Genomic DNA, 22,102 nt, shown 5'->3' on the forward strand with positions numbered 1-22,102 from the left:
CCAGCCAAAGTGAGATTAAAAGCTACTTTTTACAAAAAAAATTTTTGCAAAAATGCGCTAAAAATTGAAGATAAGGGAGATAAGGGAACATTTTTTTAGGGTTTAAATACGGTTATATTCCCATTTCGCTACTTAACGTAATAACAATTAAACATACAAAAGGTTATAATTCTCACACTTTTCAAAATTGCCCATAATATTTACGGCGTTTCCCCGATGGATGGCACGACTTATTGGTTGAATAAAGTAGACCTTCGATTGTCGAACAACCAAAAGCCGGCCAAGATTCTTCACAAAACATCTAGCATCCGTGCCGCACGGACCTAGGGTTTCCACCGCAAAACCAACAATCTCAAAATCTTGAATTAGATTTATATATTTGTTTTCCGCCCTGCCCGCAGCGGTCCCAGCTTGATTTGATGTTTCCTGAATGTAGCTGGGTGCGATTGTGTCATGTTAAACGTTATATTTGTCCAGCTGTCAATAAACAGTTAATCGGTCAAAAATTAAATGGTTTTGCGATAAACAATGCCACGTGTGAGATAAGCAACGCACGTGTTGATCGATTCGAGCGACGAAGCGGAATTTTGAGTAACACCGTAGAACAAACATAATTGAATTTATTAGTGGAAGCGGTTTCTGTCTTAAATAGAAAAAATTAATAATATACAAGAGTTAACTCGAAAGACAACAAAAGTGTTACCATCCGAACAGTTATAAATTTAAACGTTTTTCGTCGACGAGCCAGTTTTGGCGTATTAAAAGTGAGTTTTTTTAAAAAGTCTGTTAGATTCGTGCGAAAGATGTTACGTCTGCTCTTATAAAAAAAATAGGAAGACATCTTTACAAATTTACAAATGTAAATCGTGTCTCAAACACATTATTTTGTAGGGGACATACTATTAACTTTTGCACAAACTGTGTGGAAGATTCTGGTAACATGGAAGTGGATAGTGAGTAGGTAAATTTAATAGGTATGTATTTTAGTAAATTAACCATTTATATGTATTTTTGTATAATAAAACATTAAATACAATTGTATCAGAGAATACGGTCAATATGACCGTCGCGCGACCGCTGGTGGAATATTTTCCGCGCGACCTCTGATGGGATAATTATGTGTCAATTTGAGTCCCAATTCGAAATCCAGGTAGAATTGTATTTTTCTGTAAGATTTTTTAATTTTTTTGTATCCGAATGTTATTTCCGATTAAAATTTTAGTAGTGATTTCTTTGGAATTTACGTAATTTGAGGAAAAGCAGCCACAGCAACACTTTAATGTTTCGTCTACTTTTTGGAAAGGGTTTTACAATCCTTAAACCTACCGAGACAGACCACCCAGTAAACTCTCCAAACACAAGCTGTACGTGCAATTACCAAAACTTGATAAATTATTAAAAGGTGCTGTTCCCATGAGGATACTAAATTTGAGCATAGTGCGCATGAATCATTATGCACGGAAGGTTCCAGCATTTCGGAAACCGTAAAGCCAGAGATTTGTTATTGCAACATAAATCTAATTAGGAAGTTAACACGGTCTAAACGAGACCAAAATATCATAATCTGAATTGCTGAACTAGGAGGTGCGTGATAAATTATATTTTCCTCGACGTTCATTATCCCTTAATTAAAATTTTAGCTTCGGGGCGTAAAATAAGTAGTAAAGTGTACACTCACCTGCAATTTCTCGGCGTAGTAAACTAGACTAGCGAAAACGACAATTCCCAGCACGAGAAAGAAGACGAGCAACGTGAGCTCCTTCGCGGACGCCTTGAAGGTGTGTATTAGTATCTTCAATCCAGGCGAATGTCGCGTTAGCTTGAACAGTCTGAGTATTCTGATTATGCTAAAGAACTCCAATAGTTCCGATTTACCATCCACGTTTAAACTCATATCTACGTAAAAACTTAACGTTGCTACAAAATCTATTACGTTCACCGGCGATTTCATAAATTGTATTACGTTGGGTGCAACCTGAAATGAGAAAAACAACATTACATTTATGAAGCGCACGGTGGAGCTGGAGAACTAATCCCCAAAGTTGTTAACTAATGTAAATGTAACCAAATTGATGGGCACATTATGACTTTGGGGAGCTTGTTATGGTGTTATAACGTTTTAAAACATCAGTTCTTAGATAGGGGCGAAAAACGAAGGAATTCCCTCGTGGAAGTCATCCATAAGCAATTTTCAAATGGAAACCCCGAATACGCTAATATTACGCTAACTAATTAAACTTTTCCCAAACTGCGCCGTTGAAATTAACTGAATGCTAAACTTTTCCACGAATGATCTGAATACCTCTCATTAGCTTCGCAAATGTGTTTTTGAAATATACCTGAAATGGTTTCTGGATCAGATGGTTTTCCTTACGTTTCTTATACTTGAAGATTCTGAAACGGCTTGTCATCTCCTTCAAAATATAATAAAAGGCCTTTACGTTTGAGCACAAAGTCACGTAGACGTACAGGAATGCCAACAACAGATATATCAAAGGTACTTCAATTTATATGGGCTGTTATGCAATTATTTACTTTTACGCTTATTTCTCTCATTTTGTACGACGTAAAAGATCGATATTAGCAGTAGCGCTTTATTCGGCCAGCTCTGTAAAACTTATTCGCATAAGTGAGCCATACAAGTTAGTTCTTTAAATGCAATTATTAACTCGGAACATAATAATATAGTAATAACAATAATGGTATTTATAGACAAACTAGTTTGTGTGGAAATTGTCAACATAAATATCTTAATATTTTAAACTAGTTGACCCGACAGACGTTGTTCTGTCTCAGTTATGAATATTCAATTCGAACTGGAAATAATAATAAAAAAATTATTTCAAAAACATTATAGTGCTTATTGTAATGGTTTCTGATACACAACATTGTTAGTTTTGTTTTCTGGAGTTTGAATAAAGTTGAAACAGGCGACAAATAATTGGCCATGTGCAAAACATGGATTTTCCAGACTGATTTCACAAACACGTCCACTGCCCTTGCTATTTAATTTTCAGTATTTCCAAATGCAAGCCGAACTGGAAATTGTAAATGTTTAAAGTCGAATGACATATCGTTCAGTCGTTCGGAATCATACAGATGGGAGGAATCAAAACGTCTTCGCCTTCGTACTTCCCTTCATTAATATCATAATGGCATTTGTCAACTAGAAGCAAAAATAATTTTTCTTTAAATGTCAATAATAGGCTACGTATTATGAGAGGTTCCAATTTTTGTCTTAGTGAAATGTTTTAACCATCTTGATAGAGTTGACATAAATAGATTGCCAGATTTCAGATATACAATCCCGCTAGAGTGAGAACATAATAAATAGATGCGACCCATTCTCGTTGAACTGCTTGACTATGATAAAACTAAATCAAATTTCAACTTAAAATTAGGTCTGGATCAACAAAAATGGTTTCCTGGTATTAATTTAGGCTAGAAATCTGCGAAACGTTCTAAATGGTAACCTTCTTAAGAAAAAAATGGGACAAGAATAGGCAATATTTTATCTTGAAACGTGAGACCGATCCGTTAAGTGGATATTGCTTACGTTCCATCTTCGAAATAAAAATTTGTTTCCCTCGAGATTTTACTGATCAATAAAATTCGAAATATTCGCCGGTCAAATTTATCTTTGAAACAGAAATTGCCTGCGGACCGTCACTACTGTAGATGACGATTAAGATAGATATATTAAATGTCAAGTAGTGTCGTTTTACTGAAGAGTTTTGTATTAAATTGTTCACGAAATCGTCTTTCTAAATGCAAAATTTCAATTTTCATATGGAGTATTCGATTAATAATAATGTGTCAGTGAGGACAGGTGTCTGGGTAGGAGAGAGAGACGACAGGAAAAGTTGCCAGGAAAGGTTTTACTGCCAAAAATTAGCATAAAAGTGAAGGTTTCATGATGATTTCGGGAAAAAATACTGCTATGTAAATAATGTCGTTGTGGACGTTGAGGTTTGGCCTAGACGCCTGAATTAATGACGGTTCTTTAATTGTTAGTCAAATCTTCGTTTCAAATTATTTAATTAGTCTGGTGAAGTTTTTGCGTGTAAACATGGAACGATTATTGCGTGGGTAGTTATATTCAAGTAGTTTATTTTTCCTTGTAAAAGATTAATTCTCGGATTAATTCCTAGAATTGTTAAATCTAGGGTAATTTATCGTAAAGTTATCAATTAAGTAACAGTTCTGTTTTAATTTATGGGCACTTTGATTACTTTTGTTAAAAGGTTGATGTAATTTATTAGTGATACGAATGCATTTGTGGTTGTCGTGTTGATACGTACTAGATAATTAATTTAATTTAGGAAGGAGGAGAGGGACTTTATAACACTGAAGTTGGTGTAAGAAAGTTCCCGTCTACTGTTTCGAACGGCCAACGTTTCATCTGCCGGGTGGGTCGCCAACCAGTCTAATTCGATGGAGTAAACCTACGTTCCTGTGACCCGAAAAGTAGATAACTTAAAGAAAAGCAAGTGTAGTGCGTTACGTTTTGTAAGTACGTTGTTCTGTCGCAATTTGTGGCTTTTGTCCGGATTTTTGGGATTTTAACAGAAAACTGTAAGTATAAGATTTCATTAATTTGTTTAATTGTCATCGAACCCTTATGCGGAGTGTGCAAATGAACCGTGTTATATTTCACCTTGATTAATTTGATTGGTGTATTTAAAATAATTTTTGTTTGTGTGAATTCATGTAAATCGTATGTTTATTCGAACCCTTTTAACGATCCAGATAAAGGTCTCATGCATAATTGTGATTAATTTTTTGATCCGTACCTCAAATTTATTTCAGGTGTCTTCAAAATTTGTGTAAGTAATCTTTTTGGAATTTAAGAAATTTGATCGATCAGTAGTAGTCTCCCCTGTTATTCTAAGAATACCTCCAACTTTCAGAGTCAGTGAAATTTCTAGGAATCACACTTGACAGAAAACTGAAAAAGCAAATAGGTATTTCTGACAAAGTCGTCGCGCAATTGGGAAACTTTGGGGCCATCCCCGAACGCTGTCTTGTGGATGTACACTGCCGTGATAAGAACTATGCTCTTTTATGAAGCAATTTTCTGGTGACCTAGAACCATACTTTCCACAACCACAACACACCTTAATCATGTACAAAGACTTGCGTGCCTGGCTTGCACGGGCGCGATGCGAATAACTCCCACAGCCGTCATTGAGGCGCTTCTGGGTCTGTCTCCACTAGAATCCCCACCTAAAAGAGTACGCCACTCTGGCATTCGTGCGCCTGAAAAGTAAGTGGTTGTTGAATAGCAGAGGTATCATCGAGGTGGGCCACTCTCGCATTCTGGGCGAGGAGGGCGATCGGGCTCACTCACTCCTCAATTCATGTTAGGGAAAAACGATCACATGTTTCTTGATGACGTTGAGGGTTCGGACGACTCTCGTTCGGTAGGTACCACAAGGGGCCCGAATTTGAGGCCTAGGCACGCGTGGACTTTGACCTAACTATGAGTTCCCTAATGTAATTCAATGTTACCCATTTCTGATCTGAAACCGAGACTGCAGCGTTATGTGCTTCCTAAAGTAATTAAAGAACAAACGCTTGAAAAGAAACTAAGCACAAAATAAATTAGACACTGTAAAAACATCTGATTGCGTTGTTTTTGGAATTGGTATACAACATTAAAATCATCTGTGATTGGTAGATAGAAAGACACTAACCAATAGAAAATGTAGACATCGCCATTTTGTAAATAATTCGCTATCGTGAGCGTTTAACATTTTGCTCAGTAATTAATAGGGGGATTGGTTTTGGAGAATTTGGAAGAATTTGCGTTTTGCCATTCGCAGGAAGATCCTATAGAAAAGAAGAATTCGCGCTTTGGCAATAAAGGCGGTCACTTGCTTCCGATAATATAAACATGCGCGTTTTTGTCCCTTTGGGGTTCCTTTTCAATGTTAAACCACTTCGACTGCAAATCATAATTTCCAAAAATTACGAAGTTTCTAAGCTGGTGGAGATAGTACGTATGTAGGTGGAAGAACGTATAATTAATACTTTTGGATATTTGAATAAAAGTTTCACCTGAGATGTTAAAAGTGCTTCATACAGGTTGGTGAAATTCGTGTACTAATTGCACAGGGATATATTAAAAAGTTACAAACAGTAAGAACACTTTCTGGTCAGTTAGAACGATGACAACCCCGAGGACAACTCCAAAGTTTTCGCTATTTTCAAAATTTTACCCTTAGGTAGTCTACAATTTGAAGGAGAATTTAAACCATTAGCCATTTAGTCATATCCGATATAGCCATGTGTTTCGAGTACTCCACTGAATTACTGTGTAAATCAATTATTGCAATTTTTTTATGATTATATACATGTATATAAAAGTGAATGTGTAACTCAAGTTAAAGAAGTGAAGTTTAAGAAGAAGTTAGCCGAAGTGTGGTTGCTATAGGGTTTTTTGCTTTTGTGAAGCCTTTCCTTAATAAGGTCATCGAAATTACCTGTAAGGGGAGTTCTTTTTCATCTGTAATTTAAATAAACCAAGTGTCTTCTAAGTAAAGTTTCAAGTGCAATAAATGTAAACATTAAACAAGTTAAGTTACAGAAGCAACAGCAGTTAGTTTTTTTGCCCGTTTGTGCATTCTGTTTGTTGAAAATCGCAGTTAGGATCGGATATTTTGGATTATTAACACGTTAAGGTAAGTAAGGTATTTATTTCAATCGATCGCTTGTTGGGTGGCATGTGTATTATTGTATTTTAGCTTATAGGGGTTGGAGTTTCCAGAACTCTAATAAATGAATTGCACAATTTTAAAAATGAAGAGCTCACTCGAGGGATCTGGCTACAGCATTAAATAAGCTATAAAATTACGTTTGAGTACATGTACAAAGAAAACCAGGAAAAAGAACGCGTTACCCAACGACGAACCTTATAAAAATACTAATATCTCCCACATAAGGATAGTGTTCTAAAAATATCTCCGCTTCGTATTTTATTTCTCGAAGACCGAAACCATTTATTTAAAAACAAAAAATCCTGACATCTCACGTTTGAAAGAGAAAACATTACGGTTACAACATTCATTATTTGTAATGGTGTCGACAAACAAAAAATGACAGTTTCAATATAGCGTCTCTATTGATTGCTTGACATTATTTAAACGATCCAACTGCCAGTGGTCGGCTGCAAGTCTGGATTTAGTCAGAAACTGTTCTATTAGATCGCCACCTCTGATAGTTATAAATGGCCCTTTTTTTGTGTATCTACCCAATCTGAGTTTTTGTGTAAAAGCGTGTATGAGTTATCGCTCGAAGAGACAGGATTCAGATTTTTCAACGTTTGTGATGCAGTAACCGTTCTCAATACTCGTGCTACTTTATATAACGGTTATGGATATTTCAAAGATACCACAGCGCTTTGTGCACGTTTTATTCTCTTAATGAGCGTTTTTGTTCCTTGCCACTATAAACATGCTTTGTTTAATCTCTTAGTAAATGAAAATTGGGGTAAAGATTGTGCACCATCAAAGAAATTGCTGTATACAAAGGTTTTTACGAAGAATTAATTATTAATTATTATTTAGGAAACAGATTAAAAATCAAGCCACGCTGGGAAACTTTCTTTAGAAGACAAATATGTTGAATCACTCCATATCCTTTATTCTTACAGAGGTTTATCAGATTGGAGTAATCTAGGGTAGAGGAGCGAGTTTCACGTACCATTTTTAAATTATTTGCCTGTATGTGGCGAGATTTGTTAGCATTCGCCACTTTTCATTGGTTTATCGTTAGGAGAATACAGTTTCACTTCCTAGACTCTTGTTCAAAAGTAGTTAGGGTTGTTTTATATGTTATTTTAATATTTCAAAGGCGAATAAAAGCGAAAAAAAAATTGATTCGGCTCCAAAAAGGACCAATATATTAATACGCTCTGTTTTAATAAATGTCATCACATAGGTTGGTAAAATTCTTTAAATTTTAAGACTGTGCTAGAGTAGAATCTGCCTAAACTCTACTTCTTCGGCTATTGGGTTTTCAGAAAGAAGAATTCAAACATGCCATACTTGAACTGTTATTAATTTTGCTAAGTTATTGGTTTTATTAAAATCGTCGCGCTCAATATAGCACGTACTTACAGTCGAGTTGCACTAGCTATACGTATTCATTACTCGCAGTTCGCAACCATATCGACTGCATAATTTTACTTGTCGGCTCACTAAGCAAACTAATAGCTCGCACCGAACAACGATGTCTACGTTTAGTTTGATAAATAGGAGGAGAAATGTATCGTTTCTTATTACGGTTGTATGCATATCAAGCTTTCTAGGCTTGATTGAAATAAACTACCCTCGGAACATCGCTAAAAACGGGCTGTTGTAGTAAATCATTCATACTAGGATTTTTGTACACGACAGTCTAGAAAAGAAAGATGTTTGGAGATGGGGGTGATAGACACCTCATTCATTCACGGAGACGCGACATTAAAATATTGAATGCCGTTTGGTCTGGGTAATGTTCCAGAGCATTGTTTGTGTAAAAACTTCAAAATTTCAATGGTTACTTACAATCAGTCTAACAGTTAATTCAAAGGTGAACCAGGCATTACAGAAGTGCTCGATGGTTACGAATAACGGTAGCGGCTCGGTGCAGTTTAAATCCGTGGAATTTCTAAATCTATAACCACCGCATTTCAGGCGCATTCCAGGATGAGTCTTCAGGCAAAAGGAGAGGACCGATACGCAAATGAAGAACACAGATATACCGGCCACAACCTGAAACCATAATAGTAGCCGATGGTTTCGTCAAGTTTCGGCACTTACCTTTGCAGCTGTGGACGAGTACGGCTCGTCGAACAGGGCCCAAACTTTCGGTTTGATTCTTTGCCACGTTGTCAAGGTTCCACTGTGATACGCCTCCTCGTAGCCGAACATTCGCGCTACTTCCTCATCGCTTGGACGTTCTGAGTCCAGGTCCAGTTTATCTAAGATGGCCAAAGTCGCCTGCAACATGTAAAGAAAATTAAGGGTTTGGTTTTCTACTGCTGCTAAAAATTGTTGCATCTAAGATTTTCACGTGGATAGTCACAACTTCTCCTTATTATGCGATTATTGTGTGTTTTATGTGAATGTGTTTTTTTTTCTTTTTTTTCGTCGTAAATGCCATGTTGTGCATTTTCAGATTGCTACGTATGCCAATGCCACATTTATGATATCGTACTGTTAGTAGATTAGGCCGTAATTTTGATCATTCTTTTTCATTTAACATTTGCAAGTTCTGTTATAACTCGGTTTACAGACAGTGCCGTCCCGAAAGTGCCTTTGAGCAGAAAATTCTTTTGCCTCTTTTTTTCTTTCGTTGGTAAGTAGTTGCTGCGCGGTTTACATGATAAGGGTTATTTCAAATCAAATAGAAAGTGAAATAAGATTCTGGAAATTTCTGATGTGACATGCGCTTTACATTCTGCAATATTTATTTTTCACATTCACATTTTGCTAATACCAACATAAAAAATATCGCTAGGATTTAACGAGAAAATAATTCGCTTAATAATCTGCATTTACCTCCGTCAAAACAAATGACCATCAAATGACATGAACTTTAAATGTCCAATCGCAGAGTTGACAGCCTTACAGTTTCAGTTGAATGTGAAATAATTTCACATCCGAACCAAAACGTAGGTTCCTTCGCGTTCAAGAAAATCGCCTATTGCGCATGCTCTCGGCTAAACTGCAACTTCAATAAAAACTGTTAGCCTGTAAAACGCACTTTAGTAGATGTGTGCTTGTTTGCAATCAAAGACGAATGTTGCTAATTGTTTCGACTAGTAGAATCTGTGTTGGTAGATATTATGTGTATAGGGGTAGCTAGTGGTAGCTTATCTGACCCTTAACCTACTGACTATGGTGTAGGAACCAATTATTTCTAATTAATACAAACCATTATTGTTATTATGACAACTAAAGCTTGAAAATGTAAATAGAAAGAAATGGCGCGGTATTTCAACGACAGAGCATGAAACAAAGTCTGTCACATTTCGATATTCAGTCGCTACGCTATTATCTAAAATCATTAATCGGGTGGTCAGTTTACGAAATTTAAAATGTTAGATTACACTCATTTCACAAGCAATACATCACTCGGACGAGGTTTTAGGCACTTCATTAATTTTGGTGAAATTATAGGATTATTTGGTAATCCTAAAGTCGCAAATTTTATTTCAATCTGCCCAACTCAAAAATCCTACACCTTACCTAACATTTTCAAAGTGAGTTATTTGAATTTCACGTCCTACCGGATCTATGTATGAGATTAGCTTAGTATTCGAATTCATTTGCGGGAAAGAATTACATTTCGGTATACTACAAACGTTAAATCTAATGTGAAGTTTTTATCAGTGCGTTAGTATTAAAAAGCCGTGACAATAATATCGTACCACACACTAATGCCAGATCTAAGCTGAGATTACGTGTCTGTTCTTGAAAGGTCATAGCGTGTAATTTCAATTGTTCCTGCAATTTTTTAGTGCAATTTTTATTCTGGTGTCAACCTTATGCAAAGCATTTTTCAAATAGTGGACAGGCTGCCTTAATTTGGATATTGTTTGAACTTACTGTGACTTCTCATTTTTTCTATTTCTTGAGATCTCTTGAACTGTTATTTTTCGCTTGTTACCTATGTCGGTTCTGTGAACGGGTTGTGTACAAAAAGGCTTTATGTCGCCTTAGAATTTTTATTACACGACTTTGTACTTGTGTTTCTTTTGCATAAGAATCATTTTTTGTAATCTCAGGTTGCCATTGAATTAGCTTTCAATTTGAATTCCGATTTAAGTTCCAGGTTCGGTTTCATTCATTTATGTCAGAGTTTGTTGCACCCGAATGGTATTTTTGATTTATTTTAAAATTTGTGCAGCGTTTCCGTAAGAATTTACGGAATCTGGTTGCGGTACTCAGATGTTTTTTAAAATTTTAACTGTTAAAGTCAAGGTCGGAATTTTTATTTGTGCCAATGGTAATTGTGAGCTAGCTAGCTAAGTATTGGTGGGGTGGTATTTTGTGACCGGCGTTTTACCCACACAGCATTAATTTTGGCGCCCAACGTGGGGCACTGCATTCATTTGTAATATGTAATAACGTAAGATGCTAATCCCTGGTAGCACTTCTAATGGAAGAATAGGCAATAGGTACGGCGAACAAAATCTAAGTCAAGTTGGAACAGCTGACTCCGAAGACTGCATGGCCAAGGGAAATCTTGGTTGCTAGTCAACGATGTCTCGATACAGTTTAAATTAGCCGTCTGGTGGTAATCGCAAACTGCCATTTCACTTTCATGGAGAGGTAGAAGATTCGGCCGACCACAACCAAAACGCAGACACTACGAGAAGACCTGGAAAGAAATTCACCGCAACGTGGTCCACAATACCACCGCAGTATAAGTCTTAACGGACGATAATACGTCCGCCAGTTATTTAGACAACCATCCGCAATTGGCTTTCAAGTTCAGGCAAATTCTGTTCACTCGTAGACAGAGAAAGGCAGGAAAAAAAACAAATGAGGCCAAACCCGCACCGAGGAGACTAGACCCTCAAAGCCCAAAGAAGCCTCTGGTGGAACACAAACACTCAAAGGAGAACCCATCAATATGATTCCAATGGAAGTCGGGGAAAGCTTAACTGCTCCAACCACGCGAACAAGCCCTGGTCGTGGTTCAACCAAAGGCAAGGAAAAGATTTCTGCACAAGTAAAAGACACTGGAAGGGCTCACCCTGAGTCAGGGGACGTTTCACTGTGCATAAGGTTCGCCAGGGGAACCTAGACTTGGCCATTATACAAGAACCATGGGTAAGTAATTCTTATATCAAGGGTTATCCTAATTCTGCAGGGACCCTGATTTACGAAAGGGGCAAAAATTGCCCCAAGGAAGCGCTTCTCGAAACTTCGAAACTAACCTTTCCTCTTTCAGGGTCCAAACGACCTGGCGAATTTGGTGGTCGAAGCGGCAATGAGTACCGGTGTTGTCAAAATAGTGTACGCTTCGGCATACTTTCCGGAGGTAACGAGGTAGCAGTTCCTCCGCCACCGGACGTACGGGTGCTGAGCAGATACTGCAAGGAGAAGGGGCTGCATCGTCTTAAAAGATGTGACGCCAAATCTCATCACCTCCACTGGGAACGGGAACAAACCGTAGAGGTCCTATTTAGATTTTCTATTTATTTATTTTATTTATTTATTTTTGCCTTTATTTTTGAGTGGGAGTCGTTTCAGTCAAGGCTGCTCTACCAACCCAACCCACTATACATTTACATAATATCAATTCCCGAACCCGTATTCAAGCTAGGGGCCCCTTGTACCGCAGTCCAGCTTCAACTGGACTGCGCCACACGGGCCGGTTAAAGATTCTCAGAGGAACTAGACAATAGACATTCTCAATCAGGGCAATGAGCCAAAATTTGTAATCAAGAACCGAAAAGACATTATATTTATTTATTTTATTTATTTATTATACCTCTCTTGTTCTGGGCCCTCAACAGGCTTGCGCCCAATTACAGAGTGACCCGCATAAAGCTTTTTAGAGGTGTCTTCTGCATATTACCTGTTTCTCCTCCTTTCTAGCAGGCAGAATAGTGAGATGGGGCGTCTCTGACGAACCGTCGTATAACACATGGGGCATTTTATGAGAAGTTTTGACTTTTCAAAGAAACAACCGAAGGATAGAGCAGGAGGGTGATGGATCTGGAACGACTTGCCACAATGCTCACTCTGATGCTCACTGATTGCATTCTCTCCTCCTTTGAGGAGTTGCCCGCTGAAGCGGGGTAAAAGAAATAGGACTACTAAAATTATGAACTAGGAAAGCACAGGAAAATCACCAGAAGATTTTTTAACAACACCAAGTGCACTGGGTCATGTGATGCGGAAGGCAAAAAGATCCAAGCTTCTAATGCCACAATGGAAGAAATATCCAGGAGTAATCGTGTAAAATCGCCGGTAACGAGGAGGCTGATCGTCAGGTTAAGGTCGGCACCAAACACCCCCAGATGGGACTGGAACCCTACTATGGAGTAACAACAAATCGAACTGGGGGAGTGATAAGAAGCCAGCTCGGAAAGGTGTGAAAACGTCTATGGGTATCTGCCCTTGGAAGACAATTCACTACTATCTGCCATTTCATCTTTATGGTCCTTTTGTCCTCTGCTCCCTCTTTCTCACAATAGCAGTGGTATGTAGATTTCCTTAACTACCAAAATTGTTCCGCATTTCAAAATTGAAACCTGGGGCCCCATCGCCTAGGTCAAATGTCAGTTTTGTATGGCCAGCGCGATCTTGCATCCACCCTTACACTTGAAGGATAGAGCTAGTTGTCAATGGGTGGTAGAGTAAAGGATTGGTTCCCCAAAAGAATGGGATTGCACACCTTAAATTTAGTAGGAAAGGATGGTGGGCGTAAGAGTTGGTAAAAAAATGCGACCACGTCTGATTAACGGTAGGATATCGTTCCATCATGCTGCCCTATGCTACCCACAAATCACCTGAAAAATCTGACAAGAAAACTCCATTCGAGTGGCACGATAGATTCGAATAAGCACACTATTAATTGATTGACAATGACAAAAATTTATTCCGAAACACATAAGAACTAGAACACAAAATCCATGAAAAAAGAGAAGAGTACAAAGCCATTACCCCGTACGCAGGAGGGCGACAAATAAAACAGGAAATCTTAAAATTACTAGTTCTTTTTTTAAAAATTTGGTCGTTGGCTGACAAATTTAGGAAACTTCATTTTTCTTTAATAAATTGAACTCAAGGTTTGATAAATAAGATGAAAAATGTTCGGTAGCTACTAGGACGGTAAAAGCTTTTAATAAAAACCTTCACAAAAGGTCTCGCTGTGCACTGCTAGCCTTTTCAACTTTACAAAACTTTCTTCAGAAATCGGATAAAACGCTTTAAAATTTTTACACAACTTTATTTAACTTGCTGTTGGATACATTTATTATAACAAAATGACGAACTACGTCTTCAGCTTAACATATCTGACTGACTGCCGGGGAAATTATCGTAAACAAATTTACACGCTTTTTAAACCGTCGTGAAACTAGTTCTAACTAGCTAGCAAGAGCAACCGCCCCCGTTTACTGGTTGTCCCCAGTATTTAACGGAACACCACTTCAACCATACAATAATATTGTTCATGCAAGAATAACTATTTTTTTTCTCAATAATTCAAAAATTCAAAATGAATTTTATTTTGCAATATCAAACGATTCGGTTATGGGTAATGGTACCAAATTCGTGACGTATATCCGCGTGCGTGCGGTGCGCAAGAACGAACCACTACAATGTCTTACAAGAGAGTATGCATACAAGATTGACGCTAACATATCGTGTGCGAAGAATTGCAATTGTGACAAGACTGGGGCCCCATTTTTCAACATCGCCAAACCTTAAGGTAGGTGCCACACCCAACTATAATTGATATCGTTTGTTTGTTCATTAATTATTATACATTTTCTACATGTTGGGCAACAAACATTTTATAGCCCATTACCAATCATTATTCTTGTTGCGCTAACAAATATTCTTCATGAATTTTCAAATAAATCCCAATCACAATTAAGACTTCATAATTCAACTTTCTAAGCGGAAAAATAAATATGGAAATACAAATTCAACTAGAACCAACTAACTCTGTGTTTATTCGTAAATAATCTCCCAGATTTACTTCATAAAATGAATTATTCTCATTATACAGGACGCCTCGTTATTACTTTTTGTGTTTATACCGAAATGACGTCGACACCACGTTGTTGGCATATTAACAATACATTCTGAGGCAAGATGACACATTTTTTGTGCTGTACAACAAAACCAGTTTTTATCATTTTCTTTTCGTGCCGTATGCGAGTAATCCTTTATCTAAGGTCCCCTTCAGCTATTTGGTTTCACAGTCACCGTTTGAACTGCAGTTTTCTGTGCCACTTGTGCGTAGGTTGTAATACTTCTTCATTTTTTCGCGTTTATTTTTTCTCCGGTACTTCAACTTATCTGTTCTTGAGTTCTAAACGAATTAACACGCAATTAATCCGAAGTTTTGTTGTGAAAATAAGAATACTTGCTTGTTACGGGTTCCTGAATTACGAAATCAGACGAAAAACAACACTTCATAATTTATTGTAATTTAATCACTACCGCTATCTACCCCGTACACCGCACACAAATTCATAGAGAGGCGATGAATTCGCAAGGTTTGTGTGATTTATTGCAAAGGTAGATCTTGAAAATGTAAATCCGAGAGGGGCGAATAGAATTTAATTGAACGATGGCTAGGTAAACTGACCCAAATACGGATAAAGCATCGAACAAAATGTGTCAATTTGCATTTCAATAGTCAGTCGCATACGCTTCCATCTCGTCGCATTAATTGCTTCGATCCTTTTCGAAGTTCAAAACGTTAACCCGCGCCCGTTATATAAGCGATAAATCACTCGGATGGGATTTTAGTGAACCTTCACGTTTCGGTGCTGAAACCGGCACTCGGAGGGTGTAATTCATTAATTTTAATAAATCTCTGGGAAATTAGTAGCAACCTTATTTTTGCCTTCTCCTTCAAACTCATAAAGCCGAGATATTCAAGATGAATGGTAGGTGTTACACCTGCATTACACGCATTCCATTATACAAAGGAGCAGAGGGGTTCCTGCTTCCAGTTTCGGTTTACTTTCCTCACTGCCAGAACACGAGATAATTATTTTACAAAGGGAAAACAAGCGTGAAAGTGGTTTATTTCCCTTCCCCGTCGTTTAGCACAGTACCGTTCAATTAAAATTTCATCAACCGAAACCTTTGAAGGCGGGAAGGTGATATTTTAAAGCGCGAATTGTGTCTATTACCATCGACCCTCCCTTAAAAATGGAACATTAATTTCATGTCGAGTGGAATTTTTGCGATGAGGAAGAGTAGGTGGAGAGATTTATTGTGTCATTATGTAACAGATTTATGTCCCTTTGTGCCCGTGTTGGTGAATGCGGGATATAGATAGAACGTATAGGTACTTGATAGATATCCCGCCGATAAAATCGGTTGTAAACGTTACCCTAATTATTGCGTAGTCGTCGAACAGTTTAGCCGTTTGATGTTGCTAATTAAAACGACCTTTCACGTCAATCCAAAACAAGAGGACATTAATACGGCTTGATTACAATTGTGATTGTTCACATCGTTAATGTACAGTGGGTTCAGATTTTCTAAATAAAGTTATATTGATCTATTTTTTAATGAAATTATCCAAAATCTGACTTATAGTAACAGGTCGTCCAAGATTTTAGGCAACACTTTGTAGAATCGATCTGGTAAAGTTGGTAGATTCGTCCCAATATCAAAAGCGGAGAAATAGTAAGTTAGATATTAACTGAAACAGTCTCATTGACGTAAATACGTTTAGATATATAATGTTTAGACAATTTTACTTGATGCCACCGGATTTTCAAAATGAGATTTTCACATCTTTTGCAAAGTAAGTATTTGTCATTTCAATGATAAACGCAAAAGTGGTATTTTCCGATTCCCAGTCGTACCAACTACACTCCTAATACACTAAAGAACGCATTCAGTCTCCTACATTATTCATACGATTTTGATTAAATTGGGTTTCTGATGAATTGGAATGAAGCACCACAAAACAAGGTCACTCCTTAGTTACTTAACTTGAGGTAACGGGGTTGTGCTTTTGGTTAACTCCAGCCGGCTGGCCGGAGATCGAAATATGAAGTAATTTAAGACTATTTAATTAAGATAACGTACTGCAGCATGCTTTTATTTCGAGAACCGAAACATGGTGTTGATATTGAACGGGAGGTGAATTAGCTGTAATTAATTGTTCAAACAGGCACGGACTCTGATCAAGGCTACCGATTGCAGGTATAGGAAATACAGCAAGTTTTCTCCTTATCTTAAGTTTTCAAATTTTTACTGGACTCTGGCACAGGTGAATTTTAACCATAGATATAACCCAGGCCTATCATAGTTTAGTTAAACGGAAAGAATATTGCCTAGACGTACCTAGCTCCCGAGTAAGGTCGGCAAGAATTTACCTGGAAACGGCCCAATGCGTGAACGCAAGGCACCATTGCTGTATCAAGTAGCGCAAAGCCCGCAGTGTTTTAACCTTACCAGGATTAACTAAATCAGTAACACAGGCGAATAAGACGGCAAAATAAAAATAATTATCCAATTATTTCTGATCGATAAGAGGTATAGGAAGTAATCCCCCTAAGTCTTAACGATCACAGAGAAGAACGCACAGGTTAGAGATTGGGAAGGAATTCAGTGTCACAGGACGGGGACGACAACGGCGACATTTAACGGAGGAATTTTATAACACATACTACCAGGATGTTTCTAATTAAAATATCTACGTTATTACATTTATATTTTCTGAAACGTGCCCTTCACCAAGGCTATACCTTTCACCAATGTCACGACCAAACACCAAGAATCCCCTCACCAACTCGTGACATTATAGAAGGAAGTGGGGATATTGCCGAACTTCTACTTATAACAATGGCTATCTGGCCTGTAAGATTCATAGAACTTCGACTTGTGTTGGATCGGTTTCAAAAAGAATATTTCTGACTGAGGACCTGGTAGAAGTAAGAAAAATTGCACTATATTAAGAGGTATGGTAGCGAAGCGGCAGAAGTATACGAAAGATTATTATCGCAAAAATTAATGTGAAGTCGACTTGCCTTATACTCATCGATCGAAAAATAAACTTTTATGAAGCTGGAAAAACATGCAGAAGTATTTTGATTCTATTATGAGATACAGTGGACAAACTACCACAAAAAATATAGCAAATACTATGGTCTTGCTTCTAAAATTCATAGAAAGTAAACTTGTGTGGGGAATGAACATTTCTGAACGATTACAATCTGAGAAGCTGGAAAAATTACTCTTCCTTGATTAAGTTTAGAGGTTCGGTAGATAAACTATCAAAGAATATAGCAAGGACAATAGTGTGACTTCTAAAGGGCCTTATTGTTAAAACTCTAAAAAATCGAATTTAAAAATTGGAGATTGTAACCTGAAAAGCTGGAAAAAGAGAAATAGCTATAGCATTGCGTTAAAATGGACTGTATGTATAGTGTAGCGGGTGGTCGCTTTTGAAAAAATGTGTATTTCGTCCAGCATAAGAAAATTTACACATGTACCGCTTCATAGCGAACCTGAACGAAAATATCAATATCAAAAAACGTATTGCGGAAAGCAGGCTCGGTTGTCACGATCTCTTCGGTTATAAAAGTTTCGTTCCGTTTTGTAAAAAGACGAGCACGTGACGGAGATGCGGGTTTCCGATTCGTTTAAAAAAGTACGCGGGTTGAAATTTTTTGTACAGAAAATAGATCCAGTTTCAGATGTTCTAACGGACGAGATTTAAAAAGCGAACAGAAATAATGTTATATCTAACTTTTGCACATAACCAAGAATGGGATGGGAAGTGCTTTGATAACCAATAGTGTACTTCATGACACCACTGCTTCATAGAAGATAACATTTTTAGCATTTTTGGCAATTAAACTAGCAAGTAGGATGGAGAACTACTTTCCATTTCAATTTTCAATTATATTCACCAAAACTAAAACTAAGCTGATTATAAGGGGATACACATTTTATATGTAACTACTCTCAAAATTAAGTTACCCCCTTGAATCCCCATACCGTTTGTCAATCTCTCACACACCAGGTGATTTCTTCACGATATCCAATATACCTAAAAGCCTGCCGCCCAAAATTTTCCACGAAAAATATTTAATAAACAATTTCCGCGTCGTTTGTACGTTTGTAAGTGGCAATTGAATTTTGACAGGGATTAAAATTTCCCGTAAACACGCCTGTTGAAATATTGAAAATTTCCGAGATCGGTTTAAATAATTATAGAATGGATAAATTTTCCACGTTTAGATGGGGAGAAGTATTGTTTTCAGACAGTAAAACTTAGTCTCATAAAAAATGTAAGCGCTTAATGTTTTCCTCCCCCAGTACGACGGCCCAGTCAGTTAGTAAAAACGGAAAGTCGAGGATTTCGAGATAAGATATATCGGTAGTCTAAAATGCGTTTTTTTTTTGTAAAAGTTTAGATTAAGAGCGGCCATTTTCAAATATAGATTTCTTTAATTGGTAGATAAACTTCCGGCGCACTATAGCTGTGCAATATAAAAAAAGACGCGATAAGAAAAGAAAGTAGTAACCCGCTCTTAATAAACGTGGAAAGCTATGAAAAATAAGAAATACAACTTCAATTAAAGCTTGCTTAATTTACAGGCGCTGTCAACTTTAGATAAGACTTAAAGCGCAAATTTTAGGTTATAGCAGTGAATTTATATATCATTTACAGCCGGTAAAGTGCATTTAACTGTTTATATAGGTACATAAAATTTCTCATACTATTTAGTGGTAAACGAGTATCTTGACCCAACAAAAATGGATTGTTCTAATCAGTGATGACCACCTTAAGTAGAGAAGCTTATTTATTTTTTTCTGATGATGGTTTCCGAGATCCCCGTGATAGACATCCTTACTTTGGATACAGCAATCGTGAAAAGTCTTCGAATACGGCCGTTCTTAAGTGAGCCTCCCCACCCCCTCATCAGATACGCCGTTTATACTCAGTAAATATCATCGCACTTTTTGGTCTTACCGACTAAAATTACAGTTGAAATTTTATTTACGGATTTTTAACAACTGATTCTGGATTCGACATTATGTTGCACTTTTTTCCCCCCATTTTTTGCTTGATAAACTGTTCACACCCCAGAACCATTGACGAAGTAGCCCACTCAATAAAAATTCAGGTTTGCCTTAAAGACAAAGTGAAGTTTCCTGTAAATAGAACAAGGATATTGTAATTTCCACTCATTTTTTAAAAGTATCTAAAATTTATATAAAGATACTTAACACAAAGCTTGATCACACTTTAGGTACATTCTCATTTAATATGTGTTTCGGAATCAATTTTTTGTCATTGTCAATCAATTAATTGTGTGGTTATTCGAACCGATTGTGCGACCAAATTGTCAGATTTTTCTTTTCGTATTCCAAGATTTATTTCAGGTGTTGACTAAAATTTGCGTAGTAAATTCTGTGGAAGTTGATCGAGGCCACTGGGTTTTCCAAATAACTAATTTATGCCAATATTGCGACTTTTCTTGGTAGCAGAAGCCGGAAGTGTACGAGAAGCAATTATAAAAATTCTAAGTTCAATTTTTCTTTTTGAGTTAGCTGGGCAGGTGTTTTGTGGGTAATGTAGTTGATAAGATAGGTTAGGAAATTTGTGGCATAAGTACACGTTCTCGAACTGTGTGGACCTGGACCCTTTTAATCTTAACACTTTGAATAATCTCTTATTGTCCAAATATTGGAAAGGTCCTTTACTAGTTTCTAGGGCTTCTAAGGCCATTTAGGAATTTTCAAAGACCTTTCAAGACCTCCAGGAGTCGCCAACCGCTTTTAAAGGCTCCCTCAATGGTGTATAAATGTCTTCTAGAAATTATACGAGTCTAAAAGCCTTTTATATACCCATGGTGGTAGCTTATAAAACTCTTTCAGAGCCTTTAAACCCTTTAATATGGTTTTTGTTAAACAAATAAAGCTTTCTTAGAGAGGTACTTATGTTACATACTTTTTTGTATTTACCTGAGCCCTACAGTCAAGCGTATCTTCAAAAAGAGCCGCTCGAATTTGAAAACTAAGCAATGGGCTGGGCATGTAGGAAATTAAGAGCCTTTTCCAATTATGTATCGCTAGACCAAACGTTCAATTTAAAATTATTAAGGAGGTGCCAAGCCTGCTTAGGGGGTTGAAGCCAGTGCTGTAAATTTATAAGTAAAAGATCATCCTTCCAACCAAAATCGATGTCTTTTTTGCGTTTTTTCTAAAAGCTATTTCCTTACGAGCTATTATAGGTTTGTTTCATTTTCGTTGTGCCACCCTGTATACAATTCGTTATTGCGTAAAGTCATAATCATACGTCTCGTAAAACGTAATGTACAAATTTAACCTGCTTATTTTTCGGATCTATCTTGTTTAATCCGTCATTAAACACAAGCACACCTCAAAGTAATATCCATAAAAAACTCTTCGCTGTCTGCCTCTGATCCCATACCGGTTTGGTTTATCATTACTTTACCATATTGTTGTGTTAAATGTTGTTTAGAATATGGGATTAGGCACAATCTCGATCATATTAGTTGAACTCGAGGTAAATATTTTGCATCAGAATTAATGATGTTTGGTTTTGTTTAAATAATGGTTTTGTAGAAGACTAGATTTATTTACTTAGTTGGGAATTATTTTCTGCGTATCTGTAAAAGTTTATCTCATGGTTTTCTCCGGTCGTTTCCGATAAGAGTTCGTATCGCTGCATAAGATAATTAGTTTCAAGATAAGGACGTGTTATCACCGATGATTTTACGCACGTGCAGATTATTATATGATGGCAGAAAAGAAAAGGTTTATAAATAAGCGAACCGGGCGTCAATTGGGGCTCTTTAGTGGCGAACGTTTGAAACGTAAAAGTTTGTGTTGGTGTATTGCCGCATTTGAGCTTATTTGAAAACACAGTTTGTCTTGCTTAATTGTTTGTAGAAAGAAGTCTAGTCGAGTTAAGCTGTAGTTGTGTTACGTTACATGGAGAAAAGTGAATTTTATAAGTCGAGCATTTCACGTTTACGAAGTTTAGTCGGAGTGCTGTGCACACGTTGCGCTCCTTGACGATGAACTCAGTTCTACAGAATTTGCTCAATTAGATCCCCGGTGGATTTAATTAATAAGGAAAACCAAATTAAGTTAGTTTTCAGGTGAATAACAAGCACAACATCCTTAATTCTTCCCTTACTGCATCCTTTCGTGAAAAATCTCCCCCGAATGTTGTGATTTAAGATAAATTTGCGTCATGTAACGATCCACTCAAGTGCCCCTACACTTTGCCTATTCGTATAAATAACGACCTTAATCATGCGTTAGAAAGCAGACGTCCTCATTTGGTCGCTTTACAGTACAGTCACGTGGAAGAGAAATTTGTGAATGAACCGAGGGACTTGCTCCGTTAGGAATCTCGA

The 22,102-nt window shown here is 37.2% G+C and overlaps 1 protein-coding gene across 1 annotated transcript in view; it reads right to left on the reverse strand.

Annotated features, from left to right (window-relative positions):
- Window positions 1–1,617: 1,617 nt before the first annotated feature.
- LOC116179490 (potassium voltage-gated channel protein Shaw-like) overlaps window positions 1,618–22,102 on the reverse strand; it is an 80,087-nt gene continuing 59,602 nt past the window's right edge. Inside the window, exons 4-7 of the mRNA XM_031499285.1 lie at window positions 8,805–8,984; window positions 8,550–8,756; window positions 1,679–1,975; window positions 1,618–1,623 (exon numbers count right to left, since the gene is read on the reverse strand). Of these exons, the coding sequence (XP_031355145.1) occupies window positions 1,618–1,623; window positions 1,679–1,975; window positions 8,550–8,756; window positions 8,805–8,984 (690 nt within the window). The remainder of the gene's footprint in view (window positions 1,624–1,678; window positions 1,976–8,549; window positions 8,757–8,804; window positions 8,985–22,102) is intronic.

This window comes from Photinus pyralis, unplaced genomic scaffold (genome assembly GCF_008802855.1).
Source record: "Photinus pyralis isolate 1611_PpyrPB1 unplaced genomic scaffold, Ppyr1.3 Ppyr1.4_LG8, whole genome shotgun sequence".
In the NCBI taxonomy this organism is placed as follows: Eukaryota; Metazoa; Arthropoda; class Insecta; order Coleoptera; family Lampyridae; genus Photinus; species Photinus pyralis.